This window comes from Ictalurus punctatus, chromosome 28 (genome assembly GCF_001660625.3).
Source record: "Ictalurus punctatus breed USDA103 chromosome 28, Coco_2.0, whole genome shotgun sequence".
NCBI classification, from domain to species: domain Eukaryota; kingdom Metazoa; phylum Chordata; class Actinopteri; order Siluriformes; family Ictaluridae; genus Ictalurus; species Ictalurus punctatus.
Genome location: NC_030443.2, coordinates 2,674,351 through 2,698,107, shown reverse-complemented (window position 1 = coordinate 2,698,107; position 23,757 = coordinate 2,674,351). Strand labels below are relative to the sequence as shown.

General features: G+C 41.2%; 2 protein-coding genes across 2 annotated transcripts; one reads left to right on the top strand and one right to left on the bottom strand.

Annotated features, from left to right (window-relative positions):
- The first annotated feature begins 259 nt into the window (after nucleotides 1–259).
- slc12a9 (solute carrier family 12 member 9) lies at nucleotides 260–14,160 on the top strand. The gene is made up of 14 exons (XM_017459937.3): nucleotides 260–701; nucleotides 2,694–2,889; nucleotides 3,053–3,187; nucleotides 3,487–3,624; nucleotides 4,070–4,372; nucleotides 5,153–5,260; nucleotides 5,493–5,604; nucleotides 5,972–6,129; nucleotides 6,247–6,329; nucleotides 7,829–7,953; nucleotides 8,124–8,316; nucleotides 9,069–9,243; nucleotides 10,238–10,384; nucleotides 10,748–14,160. Exons 2-14 carry the CDS (start codon nucleotides 2,697–2,699, stop codon nucleotides 11,605–11,607), a joined length of 2,730 nt encoding a protein of 909 aa, XP_017315426.1. The 5' UTR covers nucleotides 260–701; nucleotides 2,694–2,696; the 3' UTR covers nucleotides 11,608–14,160.
- Nucleotides 14,017–22,905, bottom strand: hsd20b2 (hydroxysteroid (20-beta) dehydrogenase 2). The gene is made up of 11 exons (XM_053677034.1): nucleotides 22,687–22,905; nucleotides 20,651–20,697; nucleotides 19,475–19,550; nucleotides 18,519–18,629; nucleotides 18,044–18,111; nucleotides 17,908–17,952; nucleotides 17,770–17,804; nucleotides 17,591–17,672; nucleotides 17,439–17,504; nucleotides 16,288–16,437; nucleotides 14,017–15,802 (listed from the first exon to the last, which is right to left on the bottom strand). Exons 1-11 carry the CDS (start codon nucleotides 22,856–22,858, stop codon nucleotides 15,665–15,667), a joined length of 990 nt encoding a protein of 329 aa, XP_053533009.1. The 5' UTR covers nucleotides 22,859–22,905; the 3' UTR covers nucleotides 14,017–15,664.
- Between the last annotated feature and the right edge of the window lie 852 nt (nucleotides 22,906–23,757).

Here is a 23,757-nt window from a genome sequence, read left to right as displayed (position 1 = left end):
ATATAAACCAGTCTCATATGGATAATACATATGAGACACTGAGGTAACTAATTCTAAAGGGAGAACATTTTTGCTTGTTTATCTAACATCCTGAACTGGGCCTTGGTGTTATTGAGTGTGTGCGTTGTTTTTTTGTTTTGTTTTTGTTTTGTTTTGTTTTTTGTTTTTAATGAACCTCTTTCCCCTTTTTTTGCAGTGTCACATGCATGGTCATGTGATCATTCCAAACCTGTACGACGTCCCAAACAGCACACTGAACAACGCTAGTGCACGATGCTAATGATAAATACGAATACTCAGAGCAGTAATATGCACATGACTATCGGTCGCATGATAAAAGCGTGCTAATTAAGCACGTGAGGCCGCGGTCAAGACGAATCCATGGTTACCGTCAAAGTAGTCACGTGATGTAGGTGGCGTCATTTTATTATTATTTTTTTTTTCTTTCTGTTTTCCCCCACTCCTCATACTATTTAGCATAGTAGCTAGCGGATTGGGACGCACCCAAACTGCAGACAGGAAGAGCGGATGCTGTTAACAAAACTGCTAGCTGTAGACAGGATAAATACAACAAACAAAGTTTTTCCCCCCGTTAGTCGGTGAAACGAGTGAAAGCGCGGTGAAGCTCTCTTCATATTGAGTTCCTGTCTTCGGGTCTGCAGCTTCTTTGTACTCCTGGTTTTTGAAGAAGAGTTATACAGGTAACATTCACCGTTTCACTTCAACTCAACCGGTTACGTTGTCTCTATACTATACACGTAAAATTGTCATGCTGCATTAAAGATGCCCGGGCGCTCCGGAGTGTTCCTCAGTATCTCAGTTTTGCTTCCTTGACGTTGTTTGGCCAAGCGGAAGTTACAAACGTTAACTTCTAGCTTGTTTAAATTCCTGCTTGAGTTTAAGACTTCCTTTTATGTGTCCTTAATTGGGTTTTCCTCACTCGTGTAAGAATATTTCACACTGACCAGTGTTTCAGTTGTACACTATTCATTTTCTATCGGAATCTCTCTCTCTCTCTCTCTCTCTCTCTCTCTCTCTCTCTCTCTCTCTCCAAAAAAAAAACAAACAAAAAAAAAGTCAACGCACACTATGTACACGATTCATACTTCCAATAAGTGTGTAAAGATGAGGTGTATTTGTACATGGTGGGTAATTTTTGTTGCTAATTATCAAATCAGGGAGCGTTTGAACACTCATTTGTTATTCTGGAACTTTCTGTTTTTATATGATTAATGATTTGATCTGATCTGATGTGGCCTGCTCCATTGATTCATATTTAATGCCCTTAATATTAGACTTAAAGTTTTCCACAGAAATATTCATAAGGTATTTTGTTTTGTGTATGTTATAGCTGACTTTTAAAGAGGGGGGGTTCGGTTTACATGTGTATGGAATGTATAATAATGTTGTACTTTTTTTTATTTATTTAATTATTTATTTTTTTCCCTAAAAATTACATGTTAAATTTGTGAGGTTGAATGGAGCAAAAGTGGTATTGTTCCTCATGAGTAGTTCATGCACGTGCATTTTGCATTGCAGACCATATAGTTATCACCAGGTATATTTTAATGTGTTTTTGTGACATTTATTAAATTAAATAGAATTTTTGCTTTGATCTTATCGGTGAATGGATGTCGTCTGGAGTGATGTCGGAAAACCTCTGAGCACCTTCATCTGACCTACAAAGTCTGATCTTTAAGTCGACCAATCAGTGGTTGCAAATTTATAATATATTTCAGCGTCACACTCGGGTAGTATGTTCTTCTAACGCGGGGTAAGAAAGCGGAAGATTTCCCCTCAAAACTGTTCTCTTAGAAGCAGAGCGTGTATGTAGTTGAAGCTAGAGTCACAAGGATTTACTCAGACTTTTTTTCTCTTTTTTCTTTTCTTTTTTAATCCCCAAAGTCTTTTTGGTTTTCTCTTTCATGTGACTGCTGTCTTATTATTCGCATGTGATAGTGTTGACATTTACTCTTCTGTCAGCTGATTAAACTTTACTCATACTTTTTTAAAAAAATGAGAAAAAAATCTGCTAAATGTTTAAAGGAAATGGCAACAAAAAAAGTAATGAGTATGACCCATTTCATAGCCTTTTAACGGCTTTTTAAAAATAAAAAAAAAAATAATGTTACAGTTTATGTGAGTTATATATAAATTGAGTGCTGTGATATCCTATGCAGGATCACATCAGATTTTTATCTGTATTACCTGCTTAGCATATATTAAAAAAACATGCTTTAAAACGTTAAAATTGGTTTTATTTATTTCTTTATTTATTTATTTATTTAAATATAGTTATGAGTCAGCTTTTCCCTGCTGTTTGAGTGAGGGTGTGAATTTTATTTTATTTTCAATTGATCAATTTGTATGCTATTTTATCTCTCTGACTGAATGTGATTATTTCATTTCAATATTCATATGACCAGAATACACTGATTTGATACGGACTTAAAACTCTGAATCGGAGTGAGATCAGATTTTGCAGCGTGCCGTAAACGTGCGATGTTGGGTGACCCGACTCGGACCTTTCGCGTGACTGTTGAATGTTTGTGAAAGCCAAATCTGGGTTAAGATCAGCTTTATTGTGTATATTTGACTATATAAACACGGGCCATTTATTGTATGTGTCTCAAGCTATACTACTCTGTACACACCAAAACGGGAAGTCAAAAGGTCTAACTTCCTGTTTTTAGGTCATGGCGGGAGAGCGGAGTCATCTCCTGCCACATGGAGCATACAGCGTGCTGGGGGAGAGTACAGACTCCAGGAAGGGGTCCACGTCCGGGGACGACGCTTCCAAAGACAATCCCCGCAAACTCAACACATTCTTTGGGGTGATGGTGCCCACCATCCTGTCCATGTTCAGCATCGTCCTCTTCCTGCGCACAGGTGGGTGAATCTGAGGTGGAGACAACTGGCGGGGGCATCATGGCAACATATTGGACGTTACCCATGTTCGCTGTGTGTGTATTGGAGTAATGCTGTGTGTGTGTGTGTGTGTGTGTGTGTGTGTGTGTGTGTGTGTGTGTGTGTGTGTGTGTGTGTGTTGCAGGTTTTGTCATCGGTCATGCTGGTCTTCTCCAAGGACTTCTCATGTTGGCTGTCGCATATTTCATCATCTCCTTGACCGTCCTGTCTATCTGTGCCATCTCTACTAATGGGGCAGTGCAGGGGGGCGGAGCTTACTGTATCCTTAGCAAAGTGCAGTTTGTATTCGAACAAGAGCATTAACGTAAACCTTGCCGTCTGAACTCGTCTCAGAGCTGCTGTTATTGAAAATTGATCAACACTTTCAGAATGAAGACTTCAACAGCAGCATGGTATAAGGACCTGTAGTCAAATAATTATGTTGTTTGTAAAAAGTGGATTCCTAATATAGCTGTCGATTGAAACTGACTAGTTTCTTTATTTGAGGTGGTTTGGATTTTCCTGGGCTGAAAATAGCCTGCAGGGAGAAAGTGTTGATCCTTAACCTCTGAACTCCAGACATGATCAGTCGTTCTCTGGGTCCGGAGTTTGGAGGCAGCATCGGCCTCATGTTCTACCTGGCGAAGGTGTGCGCGTGCGGCGTGTACGTGCTCGGGCTGGTGGAGGCCATACTGAACGTTTTTGGACAGGATCCAGGTGAGCACTAGATCAGATCTCTGGAAAATACACTGAACTGATTCTTTGTATGCTCTGGCCACGTGCAGCGTTTGACTTCCTTTTGGACGCTATCGGGTGCACGTTTTAGTCGACGTTGCTGGCAGGGTTTTGAAATCGTAATGAAATCGCGGTAGATTTTGTACTAAACATGTTGAAGTGTCACAAATTACATTACCAGTCAACAATTAAATAAGCTTTCACAGCAGGTGAAGATCTTCTTCTTAATTTCATAGATTTTCGGTTGAAATCTGAGCTAGTCTGGAACGTGATGCATGTGCTTATGTTTATTTTTCTCTGCTGTGTAGTGACCCGTTTTTGTTTGAATATCTGAATATTCACGCGTCTGTTGTAAGGAAGACGGACATGATGGGTTGCACTTCTGTTGCCGTGGCATTTCCGTGTTCCTCTCTCTCTGTCTCCGTAGTGGCCGGGGTGCCGGAGGGCGTGCGTGTCCTGCCTCAAGGTTACTGGTTCTCGGTGCTCTACTCCTCTGTGCTGCTGCTGCTCTGTTTGGTCATTTGTCTGGTCGGCGCTCACATCTACGCCAAAGCCTCCTTCCTCATCCTAGTGGTGGTGACGTTGGCCGTGTTGTCCATCCTCATCAGCCCGCTAGTTATCGGGCCGCGAAACTTCAGCTTCACGCACACGCTCGGGCGGAACAACACGGTCACGTACAACGCCAGCTACACAGGCTTCAACAGAAGCACACTCGTCAGCAACTTGTTTTGTGAGTAGCTGGTTAGATATGTAACTGTTTGTTTTTATATAGAATGAGTATTATTCTGCAGGTCACCTGAAGAAAGGAATTAATTCCATGTACTCCAAAAAGAGTTGATGTTTTATTTTGGCTCACAGAGCTGCTGTAACGTTAAGCTCAATGGTAGCTCAGAGGTAGCTCAGTGGTAGCTCAGTGGTAGCTCAGAGGTAGCTCAAAGGTAGCTCAGTGGTAAGACATTGGGCTACTGATTGGAAGGATGGGAGTTCAAACCCCTGCTCTGCCAAGCCACCACTGTCGGGCCCTTGAGCAAGGCCCTTAACCCTCAACTGCTCAGATGTACAAGTGAAATAAAAAAGTAAGTGGCGCTGGATAAGGGTGTGTACCAAATACCGTAAATGTAATGTAACGTAACATGACATTTAATGTAATGTCTCTCTCATACACTCTCTCTCTCTCTCGTGCTCTCTTGTTCATGTGTGTGTCTCTCGCTCTCTCTTGTTCGTGTGTCTCCCCTCTCTCTCTCTCTCTCTCTCTCTCTCTCTCTCTCTCTCTCTCTCTCTCTCTCTCTCTCTTGTTCGTGTGTCTCCCCTCTCTCTCTCTCTCTCTCTCTCTCTCTCTCTCGTTCATGTGTGTGTCTCTTGCTCTCTTGTTCGTGTGTGTCTCTTGCTTTCTCTCTCTCTCTCTTTCTCTCTCGGTCTCACTGTCCTGTCTTGCTCTCTGTCGGGCGCTCTCACTTTCTCTTTCTGTCTCACCTGTTCTCACGCGCGCTCTCTCTCTCTCTGTCTGCAGCCGGCTACTCTTTAGACTACAGTACAAACAGGGTGATGTCATTTTCCACGGTCTTTGCTGTGATGTTCACCAGCTGCACTGGCATCATGGCAGGAGCCAATATGTCGGGTAAACACAGACACTTTTTTTTCTTTTCGCTTCTCGTCGATTGCTGTGGCAAGACACTGAGCGTAATCTTAATGATGTTGCTCGTTACAGAATGGGACCATATATTTTTAGTGAGCTCTATTCTGATAATAGTTTGATTGTCACTTTACTCTGGACTCGTGCAGCTCCTTGGTGTGGCGTTTTTTTTTTTCCCAGTTTTATTTTATTTTATTATTTATTTATTTTCCTGCAGGTGAGCTGAAGAACCCCAGTGTAGCCATTCCAAAAGGCACCATCATGGCTTTGCTGTACACCTTCACAGTCTACCTACTCCTCTTCTTCCTCGTCAGCTCCACCTGTGACAGGTGATGGAAGTGTTTCTAATAGTCCAGAATCCGTGCTGAACGACCACCCATGTGCCTTTCGCTGTTTCCGTAACTATCTCTGTATTCATCTTTTCCTGGTGGGAATGTGTAGAGGTGCTCTACAATACAAGTAGAAATGTGTTAAGCTGCAATCATTTTCAGAATACCAGTATAAATAAACGAGTCGTATATTTGCAAGGTCTGGTTTATGCCACTCAAGAAAACCACAACAACCTCAATGATTGCGCAAATCCGGCCATTTTATTTATTTTTGTATTGCCGTCTGTTCTGCTGTGCAATTTGCATGACTGAATTTACATGAATAATTAAATAAGCATTTCTTTGTCTTTCTCCCTCTTTCTCTCAGGGTGTTGCTGATTAATGACTTTGCCGTATTCCAGCAAATAAACGTGTGGCCTCCGTTTGTAATCATCGGCGTGTACTGTGCCTCACTATCTGCAGCCATGTGCTCACTCATTGGAGCGTCACGCATCCTACATGCCCTTGCAATTGACCGGCTCTTCGGTGCGTGTGTCTGTGCTCTTACGTCTGTGTGAAATGAGATGAGCGGTGATGGTGTTTAAAGAATGCAATACGAGGCTGTGGAAGGGTGCGTACTGATGTGTGTCTGCTGTCTCTCAGGTTTGCCCCTGGCCCCTGCTGCCATCACTTCTCGCTCGGGAAACCCTTGGGTCTCTGTACTGTACACCTGGGCACTGGTGCAGGTGAGGTTGCGTATTTGTGGGTTCTATTATGTTTGTGAACCCAGCATTTCTCTGATGTATTGCTCTTTATGGGGAAAATGGGGGAGGTGTGGTAATTCATCAATATGAAAAGTAGTCCTATTTCAATACTTTTTTTAAATGATTAGTTAATACTCTTTTTGGATCCAAACCTTTTAAATGAAAAGTGACAGATTTTTCACAACAGTGTCCCACATAAATACATTTCCCATATAAATAGTTTTTAATGTGTGTGCAGATGATTAGACATTTACACCGATCAGTTATAACTTTAAAACCACTGACGGTGACGTGAATAACATTGATTATCTCGTTACAGTTTCACCTGTCAAGGGGTGGGATATATTTATTAGGCAGCAAGTGAACAGTCAGTTCTCAAAGTTGATGTGTTGGAAGCAGGAAAAATGGGCAAGCGTAAGGATCTGACCAACTTTGACAAGGGCCAAATTATGATGGCTAGACGACACGGTCAGAACGTGTACAAAATGGCCGATCTTGTGGGGAGTTCCTGGCATGCGTGATTGGTACCTACCAAAACTGGTCCAAGGAAGGACGCAGTGTGACGGGGTCATGGGCGCTCATTGATGCGTGTGGGGAGTGAAGGCTAGCCGATTCCTGGTCTGACCCCACGGGAGAACTACTGTAAAAAGTTCATGCTGGCTCTGATTGAAGGGAGTCAGGACACAAAGTGAATCGCAGCTGGTTGTGTGTGGAGCTGGGTGGCTGCAGATCAGTCAGAGTGCCCATGCTGTGCACTCCCGAAAGCACCTACAGTGGGTATCAGAACGGGACCATGAATCAATGGAAGGAGGTGGCCCGGTCTGAAGAATCATGTTTTCTTTGATGTCATGTGGACGGCCGGATGGGTGAGCATCGCTGTCCTGGGGAAGAGATGGCACCAGGATGCACTATGGGAAGAAGGCAAGCCGGTGGAGGAAGTGTGATTCTCTGGGAAACCTCAGGTCCTGGCGTTCATGTGGATGTGACTGACACGTACCACCTACCTGAACATTGTTGCAGACCGAGTACACCCCTTCATGGCAACAGTGTTCCCTAACGTTCCCCAGTGGCGTCTTTCAGCCGGATAATACGCATTGCCACACTGCAAATATTGAGGAACATGACCACAAGTTCAAGGTGTTGACTTGGTCTCCAAATATTAGCATGTTTGTTCCAGATTAAAGCCAATGCAACCCTTTTTTAAAAAAAAAAAAAAAGCTCAACTTGCATCTAGCAGGCACTAATCTTTTTTTTTTGTGTGTGTGTGTGTGTTCTGGAGTGAATGCTTGTTCTAAAAGTAAATGAACTGCTTAATGTTTTATCGTTATCAGGTAACTTAATGCATTTAAACCTTTAAACTTTATTCAGATTATTGCTTCTCTTCAGTTATCTGATTATTTTGTTGTGTAAATCCATTCAAGGCTTTAAGAGTGTGTGTGTGTGTGTGTGTGTGTGTGTGTGTGTGTGTGTGTGTGTGTTAGTGCACAGTGTTTGCAGGTCAGCTGAATGTGATCGCAGGTTTGGTGACCGTCTTCTATCTGCTGTCCTATGCTGCAGTAGATCTGGCCTGTCTGGCCTTGGAGTGGGCGTCTGCTCCCAATTTCAGGTACAGAGAACGACACGGAGCAGGTCTCATTAGCAATTAGCGTCGAATTGTGGATGGTGTGCAGAGTCGGAATGAAAACCACCAGCTACTGCAAGTCAAAAGCGTTAACACAGACACACACACACACATTGTGTAAAATGGTGAGTCTCTCTCGCTCTCTTTCCATCCAGGCCTACGTTTCAGTGCTTCTCTTGGCACACGTGCCTGTTGGGCCTGGTCAGCTGTCTGGTGATGATGTTTGTGATCAATCCAGTGTACTCATCAGCCAGCATCGTGGTGTTACTGCTGCTGCTGCTCTTCCTGCACTATCGATCACCCACAAGCAGCTGGGGCTACATCAGTCAGGCGCTCATCTTCCATCAGGTACACACACTGCAACTTGAGTTCCAATCTCGCACGTCTGTTGTATACAATAACAGCCTGTTCTACTAATTAAGCTTAAGTTCCATGGTACTCTAATGGGAATGTAAATTTACATCAGCTTTCAACGTGTGCGCCAAGTAATAGAACTTCAATATAGCTTTACCTTCTAAATTAAGTTGCTCACAAACTACGAATGGAATAATGTTGACTTGACTCTATAGTATATTTCTAGAAGAGAAATGGCAAGAGAAAGAGAAGTAGCACTTACTGTATTGTTCTCTGCTTGATATCGCTCTGCTTGTATATTTCTCATTTGTAAGTCGCTTTGGATAAAAGCGTCTGCTAAGTGAATAAATGTAAATGTAAATGAAATATTTTGTAATCTCACTATTTGGTGTGACCCAGAAGAGGATGGGTTCCATTTTGGGTCTGGTTCCTCTCAAGATGTCTTCATGTCATCATGGGGAGTTTTTCCTTGCCTCCGTCACCTCTGGCGTACTCATTAGGGATACATTTTTAAAATCTGAATATATGAATATATATATATATATATATATATACAATTTACACTGCTACCAGTGTAAAAAAATCTTCCTTCTGTACTTCTGGAAGCGCTTCAGTTCAAATGGCCATCATGGGCTGGATTGATCATTTCAGAAGGGACCCCTTTGATTACGTTGATCTACCGTTACTAGTTTGGATGCATCTTAAGCGCCATTTTGTAGACATGTTGTTGACTCTCCCACCCGCAGGTGCGAAAGTATTTGCTGATGCTGGACTCGAGGAAGGACCACGTGAAGTTCTGGAGGCCACAGGTGCTGCTGATGGTGGCCAACCCTCGCTCTTCCAGCCAGCTCATCTGCTTCGTCAACCAGCTAAAAAAAGGAGGCCTGTTTGTGCTGGGCCATGTGCAGATCGGAGACCTGGGTAAGACCGCACATGTTCCAGGGCCAACTGCATGTGCTGGAACGATACTGTTGAATGTTGCACAGTAGATGCTAATAAACACTTGATTAAGTAACAGTGAAGTGTGACATCTGGCACATTTATGACAGTTCAACTTGGTTTTTATTAAATATAGCCCTCAACATTATAGAAGCCCAGCGTGAAACGTCTATTGACTGGACCCTCACAAGGGCTTTAATAAGTGCTTCTTTAAAATACTGCTGCTCTGCAATTATTTTAAAATGATTAGCTCCTTGAATGGTTGGTTCTGATTATACAGATTTGTATTTGGGTCAAACGTGTTAAAGCAGCGCTAAATTAACATAATTTTTTATTTATTTTATTTTTTTTACACATTACTTTTTTAATTACAAAATAGTCAATCATGTCTCGTATGTAATTCTAATGCTAATGCCATTATGCTAAGCTTGCTAACTTACCTACAAGAAAAATACAAGCTTGTTTGCTAGCAAACTAATGAATCCCTTCAGGATTTCCGTGCTTTTGCGATCATAGAAATGATTCAAAATCAAGGAAACCCCACGATATTCTGAGGACCTTTTTCAATTTTTAAAAACGGCCCCAGATTTTCCCCGGCTTTGGGCCGAGGTGCGTCATGTGACGTCATCACGGCGTGCGTTCAGCCAAAGCCTTCTTCGATTCATGTGCGTCGAACACGAGTACAGCTAAAAGGTCTCGCTTACCGCCAAACCAGTTCAAGTAGTTTTCCACAGGAAAAAAAAAAAACACTCTGCAAATTGCATCGCAAACTTTGCAAATAGTCGAGCGTTTTTGGCTGCAACAATCCTATATGGACTGTGTAGGGCATTCCCATAGGATTAATACATTGTTTTAATGTTTTTCTCACATCGAGGCAAGCTATAGCTAGCTAGATACAGTTAGATGGTACATTTATTATTGTAGAACAGCAAGAAGTGTTACTAATATATCTCACTCTCTCTCTTCCCCCTGATAGATGTCGTGCCAACAGACCCTGTGCAGCAGCAGTATAATTTCTGGTTGAGTCTGGTGGATAAGCTGGGCGTTAAAGCATTTGTAGATCTGACCCTTTCTCCTTCAGTCAGGCAGGGCACCCAGCACCTACTGCGCATCACTGGATTGGGTGAGACTGCCAGTGCCTACATTAACACCAGCAGATATTTTGGATGTTTTCCCATAGAATTATTATGTTTAAGAAAAACTATCAAACTAAACCTGTTAAAACAGATGTATCTGTAATATGTACAACAAAATAGTACTTTTGACTATTGATTCGTGTTCTCCCTGAAAGGTTAAAGATCGGCACATTGACCTTACTCACTGACATTACGTTTGTACGATGAGACAGTGTGGAATTGAATAGAAGCTCAAATGTGGCGTCAGTAACACTGACCTTTTCCACTTGCAAGATTATAACACAAGGTCTGTTGTCTATACTTGGAAGGGTATACGTAATCACGGTCTTACCTGTACTTTCCCACAACAGGAGGAATGAAGCCAAACACACTAGTTCTGGGGTTCTACGACAACTGTTACCCAGAGGACTATTTCCTTCAGGATCCTACATTCTGTAGTGGTGCAGTGGACGGTGCCGGTTTTATCGGAGATGAGGGGGACAACTTTGGCGTGGACCTCCCGTCCCTACAGGCCCACTTCCCACCTGTGCGTCATGCAGAGAGCCCCCGCTGGCTTCAGCCAGATGAGTACGTTGGCATCATCTCTGATGCCATCAAAATGGGCAAGAACGTGTGCCTGGGCCGCTACTTCTTCCAGTTGCCACCTGAAAGCAAAGGAAAAGGCGCTACGTCGACCAAAAACGGAGATCCCGCTGCTGAGACGATTGACGTGTGGCCATCTAACCTGCTAAGTGCTGGTGCAAACCAAAGCTACGCTGATGTTTGCAGCCTCTTCCTGCTGCAGATGGCTTGCGTTTTAAACATGGCTGCCTTGTGGCGCCGTGCACGTCTGCGCATCTTCCTCTGTGTGGAGTCGGAATCTGGAGACCAGGGCTGGCTGGCCAAAGAGGAACGCTTCAGGGAGCTGCTAGGGAAGCTGAGGATCCGCGCCACTATTAAGATCGTGTCGTGGGATCCTGTGGTGCGGCTGATGCGAGGAAACGACAGGATAGTGCCCCCTGTTGTGACTGAGGAGTTCCTGTGCGCGGTCAACAGGCTCCTGAAAGAACACAGCACTTCCGCCGCAGTGCGCTTCCTCTATTTGCCCCGCCCGCCCGCCGATTCCAGGCAGTCGCAGCAGTACCTTGCACAGTTGGATACCCTCACTGAAGGACTTGGTCCCACTCTTCTGATTCATGGTCTGACCCCTGTTACATGTACTGAGCTTTGAGTGAATTACACAGTTGAATTAAATGCAGCAAATGTATAAAGGGAATTCACTTTAAACCAAATATTAGGCCACGTTTACTCTGAGAAGTCGTTTTTTGGTGTGCGACATTTGCTTGGAATGGAAGTTTGTCTCGGCTAATATGTTTCATCAACTCGCCTTGATGTACATCATTAGCGATCAATTTATTTATTTATTTCTAAAATAGCAGGGACATCATATTTGCCAAGTTATTTCCAAAGTGGGGGCCTAGAGGCCGGAGTGATTTGGGTTCATCGGTCTCATAGCTGCATACTAAACATGTCTCAACTGATCGACTGATTTTATGTATTTGTATACTTGCAAAACCATCTCTTTAACATACTTAAACATGCATTCTGTGGCTTGTGCTTACTTAACACTGCAGCTTGGTCTTATTGCATGGCCGACTTCTTTGTTCTCTGTCCCCATATGCATTTGTTCTCCTCTTGAGTTTGCAGAACCAAAACATTTTTTGTCTGTCAGTCACTGTTGTTATGTGAATGGGGAACTTGAACGTTTAAACAACCCTTTTATTCAAGCACTTTCCTTCCATTTCGGAGCATGGTGATCTGAAGGATATCAGGATATTTAGGGAATGGGATCACTGGGCTGAAGGAGTGTCCGTGTGTGGCTTTGACTTGACTTTAACATTCTAAAGTGATGTTTGTATAACTGGCACAACCAGGTTTCTTACTTGGATGTCTTTTTCTTCCACTTGTACTTTCCTTGTATAGCTTCAGTGTTACTGTGTAACTGCCTTATTTACTTTCCCATAGCCTTCCAGATTGGTATGGGTTTGCGTTCTTCTCCGCTTTAACACATTCCCATCCTCACATGCAGACTGATGCAAACCAGCTAGTGCAATACTTCCAGTTCCTCCTTTTTTTGTGTGTGTTCAACAGCTCCTTCCTTGCAGTTTAACCGTCTTAAAGGAATACTCCAGAGTTCTTTCCGGCCTAATTCTTATCTGCTGCATCTGTAACATGTCTGTAATTACCACAAACGTATCGACACGCTTCACTGCAATGATGAAAGGTGGGGAGGATATCTGGATCTAACCATAAAGGTCTCCAGATGAGAAGGACATGACAGAAAGTCTCGTCACAGCTTTCCAACACTGCTTTGATGTGTTCATGCAAAACTCTTTAACTACTCTGACCTTATTGGTGAGGAATAACCTAAAATTCTTCCCTCTGATAAGGTAGTTTCATATTAACATTAAAGATGGGGGCGCGGGGGTGGGGGGGGGGGGGGAAGGGTGAGGTGAGGGAACTAGGAAATAACCTTATCTTGCAGACGTTCGACAATAATATAAAAGGAGATAAAATGTTCTTCAGTCAGTTAAAACATGTAATCGTTGGCTAATCACGGTGGTGCGAGAGGAATAAAACACTTTGGTGTCTGCTGTTGTAGGGAAATAATCAACTTTGGAGTGGTAATAGTGTAAAAAAAAAAAAAAAAATTGTCCTAGAACAGCGTGCACCATGTGATTCACTTCTTATACATTTCACGTGAAAGTTTGAGTTTCTCGTCTGCCCTTACACTTTGAATATATGTCAGTTTTGTGCACGAGTTTTCAGTTCTTTCTGATTGCAGGGTAACGTGTCACAGATCTTGTTTGCAGTAATCACACAAACAGTAAGGATATGTTCGACGTCAGTTTGAAAAGTGCTTGCGGATCCTGGATTATTCTTTTAAAGGCCTGAACTGGGACACGGCAGAAATTAGGAGTCTGTTGACATGACAATTGTGTATTGTATTTTACAGATGTGCATAGTTTGTGTTCGGACTATATATTGATGCTTACTGTCTTAAAACCTACTTAAGTAATGTAGACCTGTGTTGATATGGTGGTTGTTTATGTACATTTGCAGCAGATCATAATCTATCTGCTTGAGTTTATCCATTTAGTCAGAAATGCTTGATGCAAATGCTTATATGAATATAGTCATACATTTAAAAGAAAAAAAAAGGGGGTTGTGCATTGCTGCTGCTGCTGCTGCTCAGCTTTATTATAATTGCACTTACTGGCACCAAATTTATAGTCTGTGGTGTAGACATACCTCATTTCCTCAGGTCGAGTTCTATAAGAGAGGAATAGGAGATGGTTTGAAGACTTTGTATAAACCCTTAAAGCATTTTGAAAAAGTGTGTTAACGTTTGGGTTGACTTGGATCTGTAAACGTGCCTTGGGAATCAGATTTAACTAATGTTCTGGTTAATACGTCGGTCCGCGGGCGGGAGGCTTTGGGTCAGTGGAGACTGCCTCTGTCCTTCCCGGCAGCAATGAAATTGAACAGAGAATTACAAAGCCAGATGTTTCGTACTGGTGCTGAGACACACTACGGGTCTCGACACCGTGGGGTTAGACTGAACGTCCAAGACAGTGTGTTTATGTGCTTTTAATTTAATGTGTATTTATATAAAAGGTCCTGTATTAACAATACATATTCTGTTTAATTTAACAAACATAGGGTAATATTGTTATTATATATGTATAAAAAAAATATGTACACAATAAACTGGTTCAATATTTTCCTTTTTCCCTTACTGGGTCCTATATCTTCTCTATTTCTGATACACAGCCCAATTTAATCTCTTGTATTATTGTACACTGAATTTCTGATTTAAAACAAGAGTTTGACCAGAAATAAAATTTACACAAAAAAAACCTCACTTCAGAATACTCAATCAGCCAAGGTGTGTGTGCGTGTGTGTGCGTGTGCGCGCGCGCGTGTGTGTGCGTGTGCGTGTGCGCGCGCGCGTATTGAGTGGCTCGAGCCAAAATGAGTGGCTCGAGCGGCCCTACGTGACGTCATTTGCCGCTTTCATTCATTCAGTGTGGTTTAAAAGTCACTGATTTTGTTCAGAATTCCCAAATATATATATATGTGTGTGTGTGTGTGTGTGTGTGTGTGTGTGTGTGTGTGTGTATTGCACCTAGGAGCGATATTTTCTAAAGAACGTCGCTGGTTCGTGCATAAGTAATAGCTGTGGGAGTGAGACGCATAAACACGCACGTGCACACCTGTCGTCTGAAGCTAATGTAGTTAATAGCCTACGTGACATACGGTACACGTGTCCAATTTGGCATTGTGCAAACTAAGTGCCTCAAACCACGTTGAGTCGTTCAGTATATCGAAATGTACTTCTTGATGGGGGTTTATGCCTTTTTTTTTACGCAGACAAATGGACAAACATCCGCTGAAAATAGCTACAGACTGTCAGTCTGGAAGCCGAATCACTTTCTACTTCAGCTAGTTTTGTGTCACTCCGCGCCAGTCTTGGACACGTTAGGAGTGATTTGGTTGATATAGTGCCAAATCGTTTTTGTATATATTTACACAAATGTATTTGCTAGTTTATGTAAAGTGTGTTTGGAGATAAGTGTGAGGGAATTTGACTTGCAGTTTGCACAATGCTAAACTGCCAGCTCTAAACTCCACCGGCGTCATTCCTTCATAACTGACCTTACTGCGTGGCCACAACTTAGTAAGGCATGATAAATAGATAATTAAGGTAAACTCAATAAAAGAGATGAGTACGTTCTTTTGCCACACACTGGAATTTGTTTACAGTAGTTACGGCTGTCAAGAAACAGAAAAGGATGGGCATTGACGCATGCCATCCCCATCTTGTTGGCACAGCACCGTAATCACACCTTATTAAACTGTGGCCATATTTAATAATCTCACTTCCTTATGTTAATAAGTTCTGGCCACACAATAGGATCCTGTTCCTACGTATTAAGATCTGATGTCACCTGCATAGTTTCATACGTCATTTTAAAAAAAAAAACAAAAAAAAAACCTGTAAAACTTTGAGACCCAACATATCTTGGCTGATCAAGTAGAAATCCTCTTTGGCTGAGATCCTTAAATGTTTGAAAATCCACACCAATGAAGATAATTCATTGCACGCTGAGAATGTATGCCTAAAATACTTTCAAATCTGATTAAAGCAGGGTTTGGTTAGAAGTGTGTGATCCTTATGTGACTTCCGCCTAGTGTCGGCCTCGGTTTGTCTGTGTTTGTCTTCATCATTCCTGCTTCTTCTGACACTGTGCCATTCTCTCTTCTATTTGCTGCTTGGATTCTTGGGCAAACTTCTCGACACGGCGTACACAGAATGGAGACAGTCGCAGCCAGCCTGGGAAGAAGATGGTCAGAGCGATATGCTGGACCGAGGGATAGAAAGACAAAGAGAGTAGAATGGTTATAGGAACAGTTTGGCCAAAAATGACATTTATACAATGTTACCTTTAACCCCAATTGAGGTCAAAGTACTAAGCCTGGGTTTAGAGTCTATAAAATTGGAACATTGGTATCATCCACGTCACTTCAAATATATGATTTTAACTTTGAGCGATGTGTCACACCGCTTGCGTATGTCTGATACTGGTGTGGAGTGACGCCAAACTAAGTGCTGACAAAGAATGTGATTTTGTATCGAGATGTAGCTCCGACTGTCTTCGGCTATGAAGTGTGTGTCTCATTATAGGTGTCTGTTGCGTTGTATATTGAGATTTGTATTCAAAAGAGAACGTTAACTGTTCCTAGTTATTTATGTTGACAGGTAAGCTGTGTGAAAAGATGGCAGAGATTGAACTGTACACTGTGTGTGTGTGTGTGTGTGTGTGTGTGTGTGTGTGTGTGTGTGTACCTGCAGGGCGTGTGTAATACAGCCACTCGTGAAGGAGCTGTAACCCACAGTGCTGAGAGCGTCTCTGGCAAACGAGGATGCACTTTTCACCAGAGGATTAACCTCAATGTTATGTGTCATATTAGTGGACACTATGAATGGGGTCAAACACTAACAGGAAAGAGAGGCAACAGGCGACTCAGTTTGGAAACTGAATTTTAATGGAATATGAATATACAGTAATTCTGTGCTCAAGTTAAATTTGGAAATGCAATTCTATCCCTGCTGTTTTGCAAAATGATTCAAACTGAATCCCATAACTAACTACTATTGCTTAAAGCACGACCCCAGCAGCCTTTTTCCTTCCGGTCACACCCTGGTATTCAAACACCATCTATGTTATCAGCTGCTGGGCAATGTGACTAGAAAAGCTACGTTAGGTTTTTATTTGGGATATTTCCACAGCTCGAATATTCGACGGACGAAACCTTTGGGCCTTCGTCTGTCCGTAACACGGTTTGTGTCGTCTCTCTCTCGAAATTGGTTTTCGCCCTGCATGCGTGTTTCAATTCGAGCTAATGCGATGCCGAAAAGTAGTTAAACGTCCATTATAGCGTTATAACCAGCATCACGTTTAATAAACGCTCGTTTTCAATCCTGCACACACAAGTGACTTCACATACCGATGCAACTATTGTATTGTGCTCTAAATCTCTGAATTCATCTCTGAACATCACTCTCTCCTCTCCACTAATGACTGGTGTGTGCTGGGCGTTCTGGCGCGCTATGGCTGCCGTCGCATCATCCAGGTGGATGCTACACACTTGTAGTCGTGGAGGGGATTCCCCTCCCATACTATGAAAAGCGCAATATAAATGTAACTATCTGTAACTAAACTTTATTTGATTGTATAGATGGTAAAGCACGTATAGAATAATCTCACAGGACAATACTTTTGTTTAAAAATCCGGAATGATCAAATAAGAGATGATAAACCCGCTCTATAAGGCATGTATATAAAGACTGAAGCAGGTATTTATGGAAAAGAGGTTAGCATTAAATATCACACACTGAACACCTTCTATATGAGCAATGCTCCTTTGTTTGCTCAGGACTTATATTTGCTCAAACTCTTTCTCTAAAGTAGGAATCTTTGCTGTATGTCATTATACCTGAACTGTGACTCCTCGTGGCTGGTATTCTGCATGAAGACAGCGAGAGAAATACGTCACAAATATCTGTCAGAGAGAATAGTCCAATTATTCAGTGCGCGTGTGTGGTGGTGTTTATTTTAATGTCTGTTGAAAATATGTGTCCATGTTACCTTTGTAGCTGAGTACAATGTGAGCATGGGCTGTGGCTGAGAACCAGCTTCTGATGACATGTTGATGATAAGACCTTTACGCCTACACACAGACACACACACACACACACACACACACTAATACCAGCAGCTCTGCATTAACCCAGACTGGTATCATCAAAACAAAGATCTGTATGTACCTTTCGACCATCTGTGGCAAAATCATTCTGCTCATCTAAGGTACAACACAACCGTCAATATCATCGCCATCTACATGATAATCTCACTGCAGTATTGGTACGACATGTACTGTTCTTTAAATTCAGACAGGTTTGTACCTGTGTGACGGAGAGGATGTTACAGTTGATTACTTCAGTGATTCTCTGGAAAGGAATTTGAACAGAATTCGATGCCATTATCAACTTACACACAGACACGTTGGTGGTGATGTGTCAACTGCTAATGCCACACTACCTTTTCAGGGTCAGGAACATCTAAGAAGTTCACCAACATTCCAGCGTAATTCATGCCAACATTATTCACTACAGAGACAAAGAGAGAGACAGTTCCCTTATTCTTTAGTACACTTTATTGCCTATTACTTTCTTAGGGTGGAGCTTGTATTAGGATTTTTGCATATCTGTAAATGAAGACAGAAAGAACAGGTTTCCTTTCCCATGAACCTGGATCATTTTCAGAAATGGTGATCAGGTTTTTTTTCAGAAATGGTGAACAGACTTATGCAACTTATATCATATAACTTATACATGATATTGTCCTCTACGCAAACATTTTTTATTATTTTTTTTTACACCTGTCATTATAATAATACTAATCGTAAAACTCTTGCGTGTCACAGTAATACCACCTCCACTTTGACTTGTGAGGTAGTGTAAGCCTTTCTTGCGATTTCTGTTTTGCTTGACTCATATAATTTCGTTCATATTACCCAGAATGCCAATCTCCAGGCCTTTGAGTTGCTCTTCTATAGCTGGATAGATAGAGTGACCCTCTGTGAAGTCGGCCTGAATGACTCGAGTCTTCCGTCCGTAACGCGATTCTGAAACACAAACACAAATTCAGAAGAAATTAAAGTAAACAACAATATTTGTTAGTGATTTGGTCTTTATGGAGGTAATTAAGACGTCTTTCCTCTGTGGGATTTAATAGGACCCTGTCTACGTGTAGAGAAAACGAGGGTTCTTTAAGAGTTCTTTGGGTACATAGGAGCTCTGTGTGGGAAAACACTATTTTGTAGGACGTTTAAGGGTTTTGTTTTTTTTTTGTTTTTAAGAAAGCTTGCTGAATTTTTTTTTACATGGCATCCGGTTGAGACTAGAGGTGTGAATGGACTGGGTTTTTACTGTCATGTGGCCAAGCGGTCAGATATGAAACTTGCAGGACAAAGAAAGACCACATTCTTTAACATGGACATGAACAATGCATTTACAGCAATGCTTTTACTGTGTTCCTTCATTCATCTATAATAACTGCCTGGCCAGAGTCATGGTGGATTTAATTAGGCTAGAAGTTTGTTTATATTTTAGGAAATGGAATCAAATAAATGTCATTATAAAAAAATCTTGTCAGCAGGTACAAACACAAATATTAACTTTCCACGTGGGATTATAAAAACGGTAGCTTATCTCTAGTACAGAAAACCTTTCCGGTTTAGGTCACACACACTATGGAGCAATAAACACATTACAGATAGTTGTATTAAACCCCTGCTCGAGACAAAAAGAAAAAAAATAACCCTCAAGGGTACTAGATGAGACTTTTTTCCCCCCATGTGTAACCTAAGAACTGGCTGATCAGCTCTTTATTTCTGTTCATTATGCCGGTGCCAAAACTTGGCTTGATTCCCAAACATGCAATTCCTGCATCGAACCTGCTATCACTCACCTATCTCATCAGCAACTCTGCGAAGCTTATCTTGTGATCGACTGATCAGAACAACGTCCAGTCCCCGTCTGGCGAGCTAACAAACACACACACACACACACACACACACACACACACACACACACACACACACACACACACACACACACACACACACACACACACACACACACACAAAACTGCTAGATTTATCTACAGCATCAGGACATCCTTTCAGAACGGAGTTTGTAAACTGAAATGTTCTGCACAGATGGAAATGTAGATCATCTCTTTGCTTTTACAGACAAGCTCAGAAGCAGGAAAAGTCCTGAATATCAACTTTAATTTCATTCCTTTGCAACCATCTCTGTCTCTTTCTTTCTCTTTTTTTTCCTCTTCCTCTGTCGCTTTTCCTGCCTTTCAAAGTAAACACTTCATTCCCAGCATGCTTAACCTTAAACGTTTATTACTTAGTTATACAACTCAAAGCATGTAACGCAATAGCTACTTTAATCCGGTCTGTCTTTCTTTAATTTTTTCTTTTAGTGACTGTTATTAGTTTTGAATTCAAATCTTTTGACCTAATCAGTGCGAATCAGATTTTATTATTTGACATTTAATTTGAATATTGTAAATTATTCTCATTAAAAAAAAAAACTGCTGTGAAAAAGCACTTTACTCGAGATCATTGGACTTTATTTAAGCATGAAAACAGATCATGGAAAAAAAAAAAGAGAACAGTTTTGGAGTCTCTAGGGATCAACATTATCCCATAGCAGACTCCCATGCTAGTGAGCTGGTGGAACATTTACAGAAATCGAATCGGTAAGTCTTCTCTTCTATGTTGTTAGCTCGTTTTTACTGTCATTCGTTGATGTTGTAAAAGATACAATGCATGTACAATAATAACCGAATTGTAAAACAACACTACGCTACTGTATTACTGTATATTCATTAACCTGCACAGTGACAGCATTTTGCAGGAAGTCACTGTTTCAAGTTTGGACTTTATACAGCAGCTAATTAGCAACTTATCTGTAAATGTACTGCAGCCCCGGGACATTTCGTGAGGCTTCTATATATTCTAGCCCAAGGAAATGAACACAGCAAATGAACACAGAAGGAGATGAAAGTGATGAATATGAACTTCCAAAAAGTGGGAAGTTTAGTTTCTGTTGAATAAACGTCACCGCTAACCTCAATGGCATAGGCTCGTCCGATCCCTGCTGTTGACCCTGTGACCACTGTGGGATGAAAGAAACAGAAGTTTTTAACAGAATTTATTTTTTTTCCCCAAAATCCTTTGAGTGGAGAGGTTTGATGTCATTTTCACGTCGTGTATCTGGGCTGGGCGACATTATGATATGATATCAATACTGTTATTTAAGAACATCATGATACACCTTTCTAAGTATTGTCAGTATCATCAGATGTCAGTGATTTGATAAGCCCTTTGTTAGTCACTGTAAAGTGGCTGGAAATTAAATAAATAAAAAACTTGTACCGCTTTAATTTTCATAAATGTTGGATAAAAATTTAGTGTGTTTGTTTTTTAAAAGATGTATATCGTGTATCTCGATCATGTTCACAAATGCCACTGCAGGCAGCAGGCACAACATTGTGTTCTTTCTAATCTCACTCTTGATAAGCATCTTGACTGTCTCTGCCATTTCTTTGTGAGTATTTATCAGTAGGATGCTTTACATATTACACCAAATTACAGAGTAGATCAGGAGGATGAAATATGTCAGGGATGCCAGACACTTCACTGGTTAGTTGTTTATGCACCAAAGTCCTTCATTTTTCCCTGTAAATTCTACTAATGGCTCATTTTATATATAAACATGCCCACCCATGATCTCTCAATCACTGAGTTTTGTTGTGTTATATAAGAAGGGACAACTCGGACCCTTTTTAAGAGTACAAAGAGTGCTTGTCACTGAGTGGAAGCCTCTAGAGTATGTCATTTAGTTTGAAGATAATTGGACCTTAAGGACCACTGTTGAACCTATGAGGATAAACTATGTTGAAGTTGTTCCTGTTAAAGAACATGTTTAGACGTTCTAGACATGTTTTTCTTCTGTGCGATATATACTGTAAGTTCATTTAATATGCATTCGATGAAATTACATTCTTATTCTTAACAAAAAAACAATAATAACTAATAAATCCGGACGACGTTGAATGATGTATAATCAGTGCTTGCTTGTTTTCCAGCATACTCAAGTCTTATTAAAAGGAAAAAAAGTTACAAAGGATAGGATTAGGTTAAGGAGCAGGGTTAGTGTTCCCTTGTATTACCAATAAACAACAGCTCTTCACAATCACCATCAGAGCCCAGCTAACACCTCAATAGAAAACCATCAAACATGGCTAGAACCAGTCAAAGGTCCCATCAACCCACATGGAAAACACAAAAAGCATTACTAACCAACACAAACAACAAAAATAGAAGTTCAATTGTTTCGCCCAATAATCTTAACATGCCAGTTAATTAAGACCTGATATTTGTTGAGCCTATTCTAACTTCATCCCTGCTGAAAATAAAAACAATAGAAACCATCACAGAAACTCGAATGGTTTCCGCTACTAATACAATGACAAACCATCAGCTAAAAATTTAAACCAGTACCACTACCATTATTGGTCCTTAATGGTATCCACTAGGCATAACATGCCGCCAATAGACGTTACCAGATTACTAGTAGAAACACGCAGGGAACATAACAACTTCCATTAAAACCAATAAAATTCCCATTATAACCATGAAAACCATTACAATCCTCATTATATCCATTACAATTCCCATTATAACTATTAAAACCATTACAATTCCCATTATAACCATGAAAACCAATACAATTCCCATTATAACCATGAAAACCATTACAATCCTCATTATATCCATTACAATTCCCATTATAACCATTAAAAGCAATACAATTCCCATTATAACCATGAAAACCATTACAATCCTCATTATAACCATGAAAACCAATACAATTCCGATTATATCCATTAAAACCATTACAAAATCTACGAGGGCTTCCATTGTTTGTTTGTTTGTTTTCCAGCAGGGATCTGCTGCCCATTTTTCTATTCGTCTTCCCTTAGTTGTGTACCTTGCATCATGAACATAACAGATAGACTTGCTCGTGGGACAGTAACGCCTCAATCAGAGCTGCACTCTGGTGTAGAAGGTGTAACAAGTGTCACAGGTGTAGTAGCGTTACCTGCCCACTGGCCGTACTCTCTCAGATCTGTTCGCCAGATTTTGGACAGCACGTACACCTGGAAGCCTTGCCAAGTCCTCCACGACCACTTCAGCAGGTAACACAGCGCCGTGGCGGCACCTAGAAAACAGAGAAAAGATCCAAACCAACCGCATTCCGCAGCTCCGGCCATGATAGCTGACACTGACTAGAGAGAACAGCTGTGCGCTTTTAAACCGGCCACGAGCGCCGTCTTTATTAATACTCAAGCTCCTCCCACAGTAGATCCAATTCCACCTGCCATTGGTTAGCGATAGATCATACGGCACGGTATTAACATATAATATTAAGGTAGATTGTAACTCAGCCTATTTTTATATAGAGATAAATTCGTATATAGCCTGTAGTATAGTTTAAGATGAACCAAAACACGCGTTAAAGAAAGAGGTTTTTGAAAATACACACACACACACACACACACACACACACACACACACACACACACACACACACATATAGCCCTTTTGCATAAAATATAATTACAGTAGTATGATGTAAAGGTATTGTAAACACTATGTGTAATCGTCCTGATAATTAAAAAGAAATCATGCAATGACGGATGCACAGCACTGATAAACACAGCGCTTTCCATCACCAAGTCCAAACAAAGCTTACACACACACACACACACACACACACACACACACACACTCGTATCTGCATGTGGCAGGAGGAGAACATAACACACCCGCACATGATGTCCACTTTATCACCCCACAGTCACACAACCTGTCTTCAGCCTGCCACAGCTGTCAGTCTTGCTGTAGATGTAACTAATCTGTAGATTAATTCATATTAGCCATTATTTCCCAAGTAACCATATATATATATATATATATATATATATATATATATATATATATATATATATATATATATATATATATCACATATATGCACTTTGTTGCACATGCTATGCACAATGCATACTCACCCAAAACAAATGACCAGAGTGAACGGTACTGTTTCTTGTCACTGGAGAGGTACCCTCAAAGGTACATCTTTACTACCTTTATTATTACCTGGAAAGGT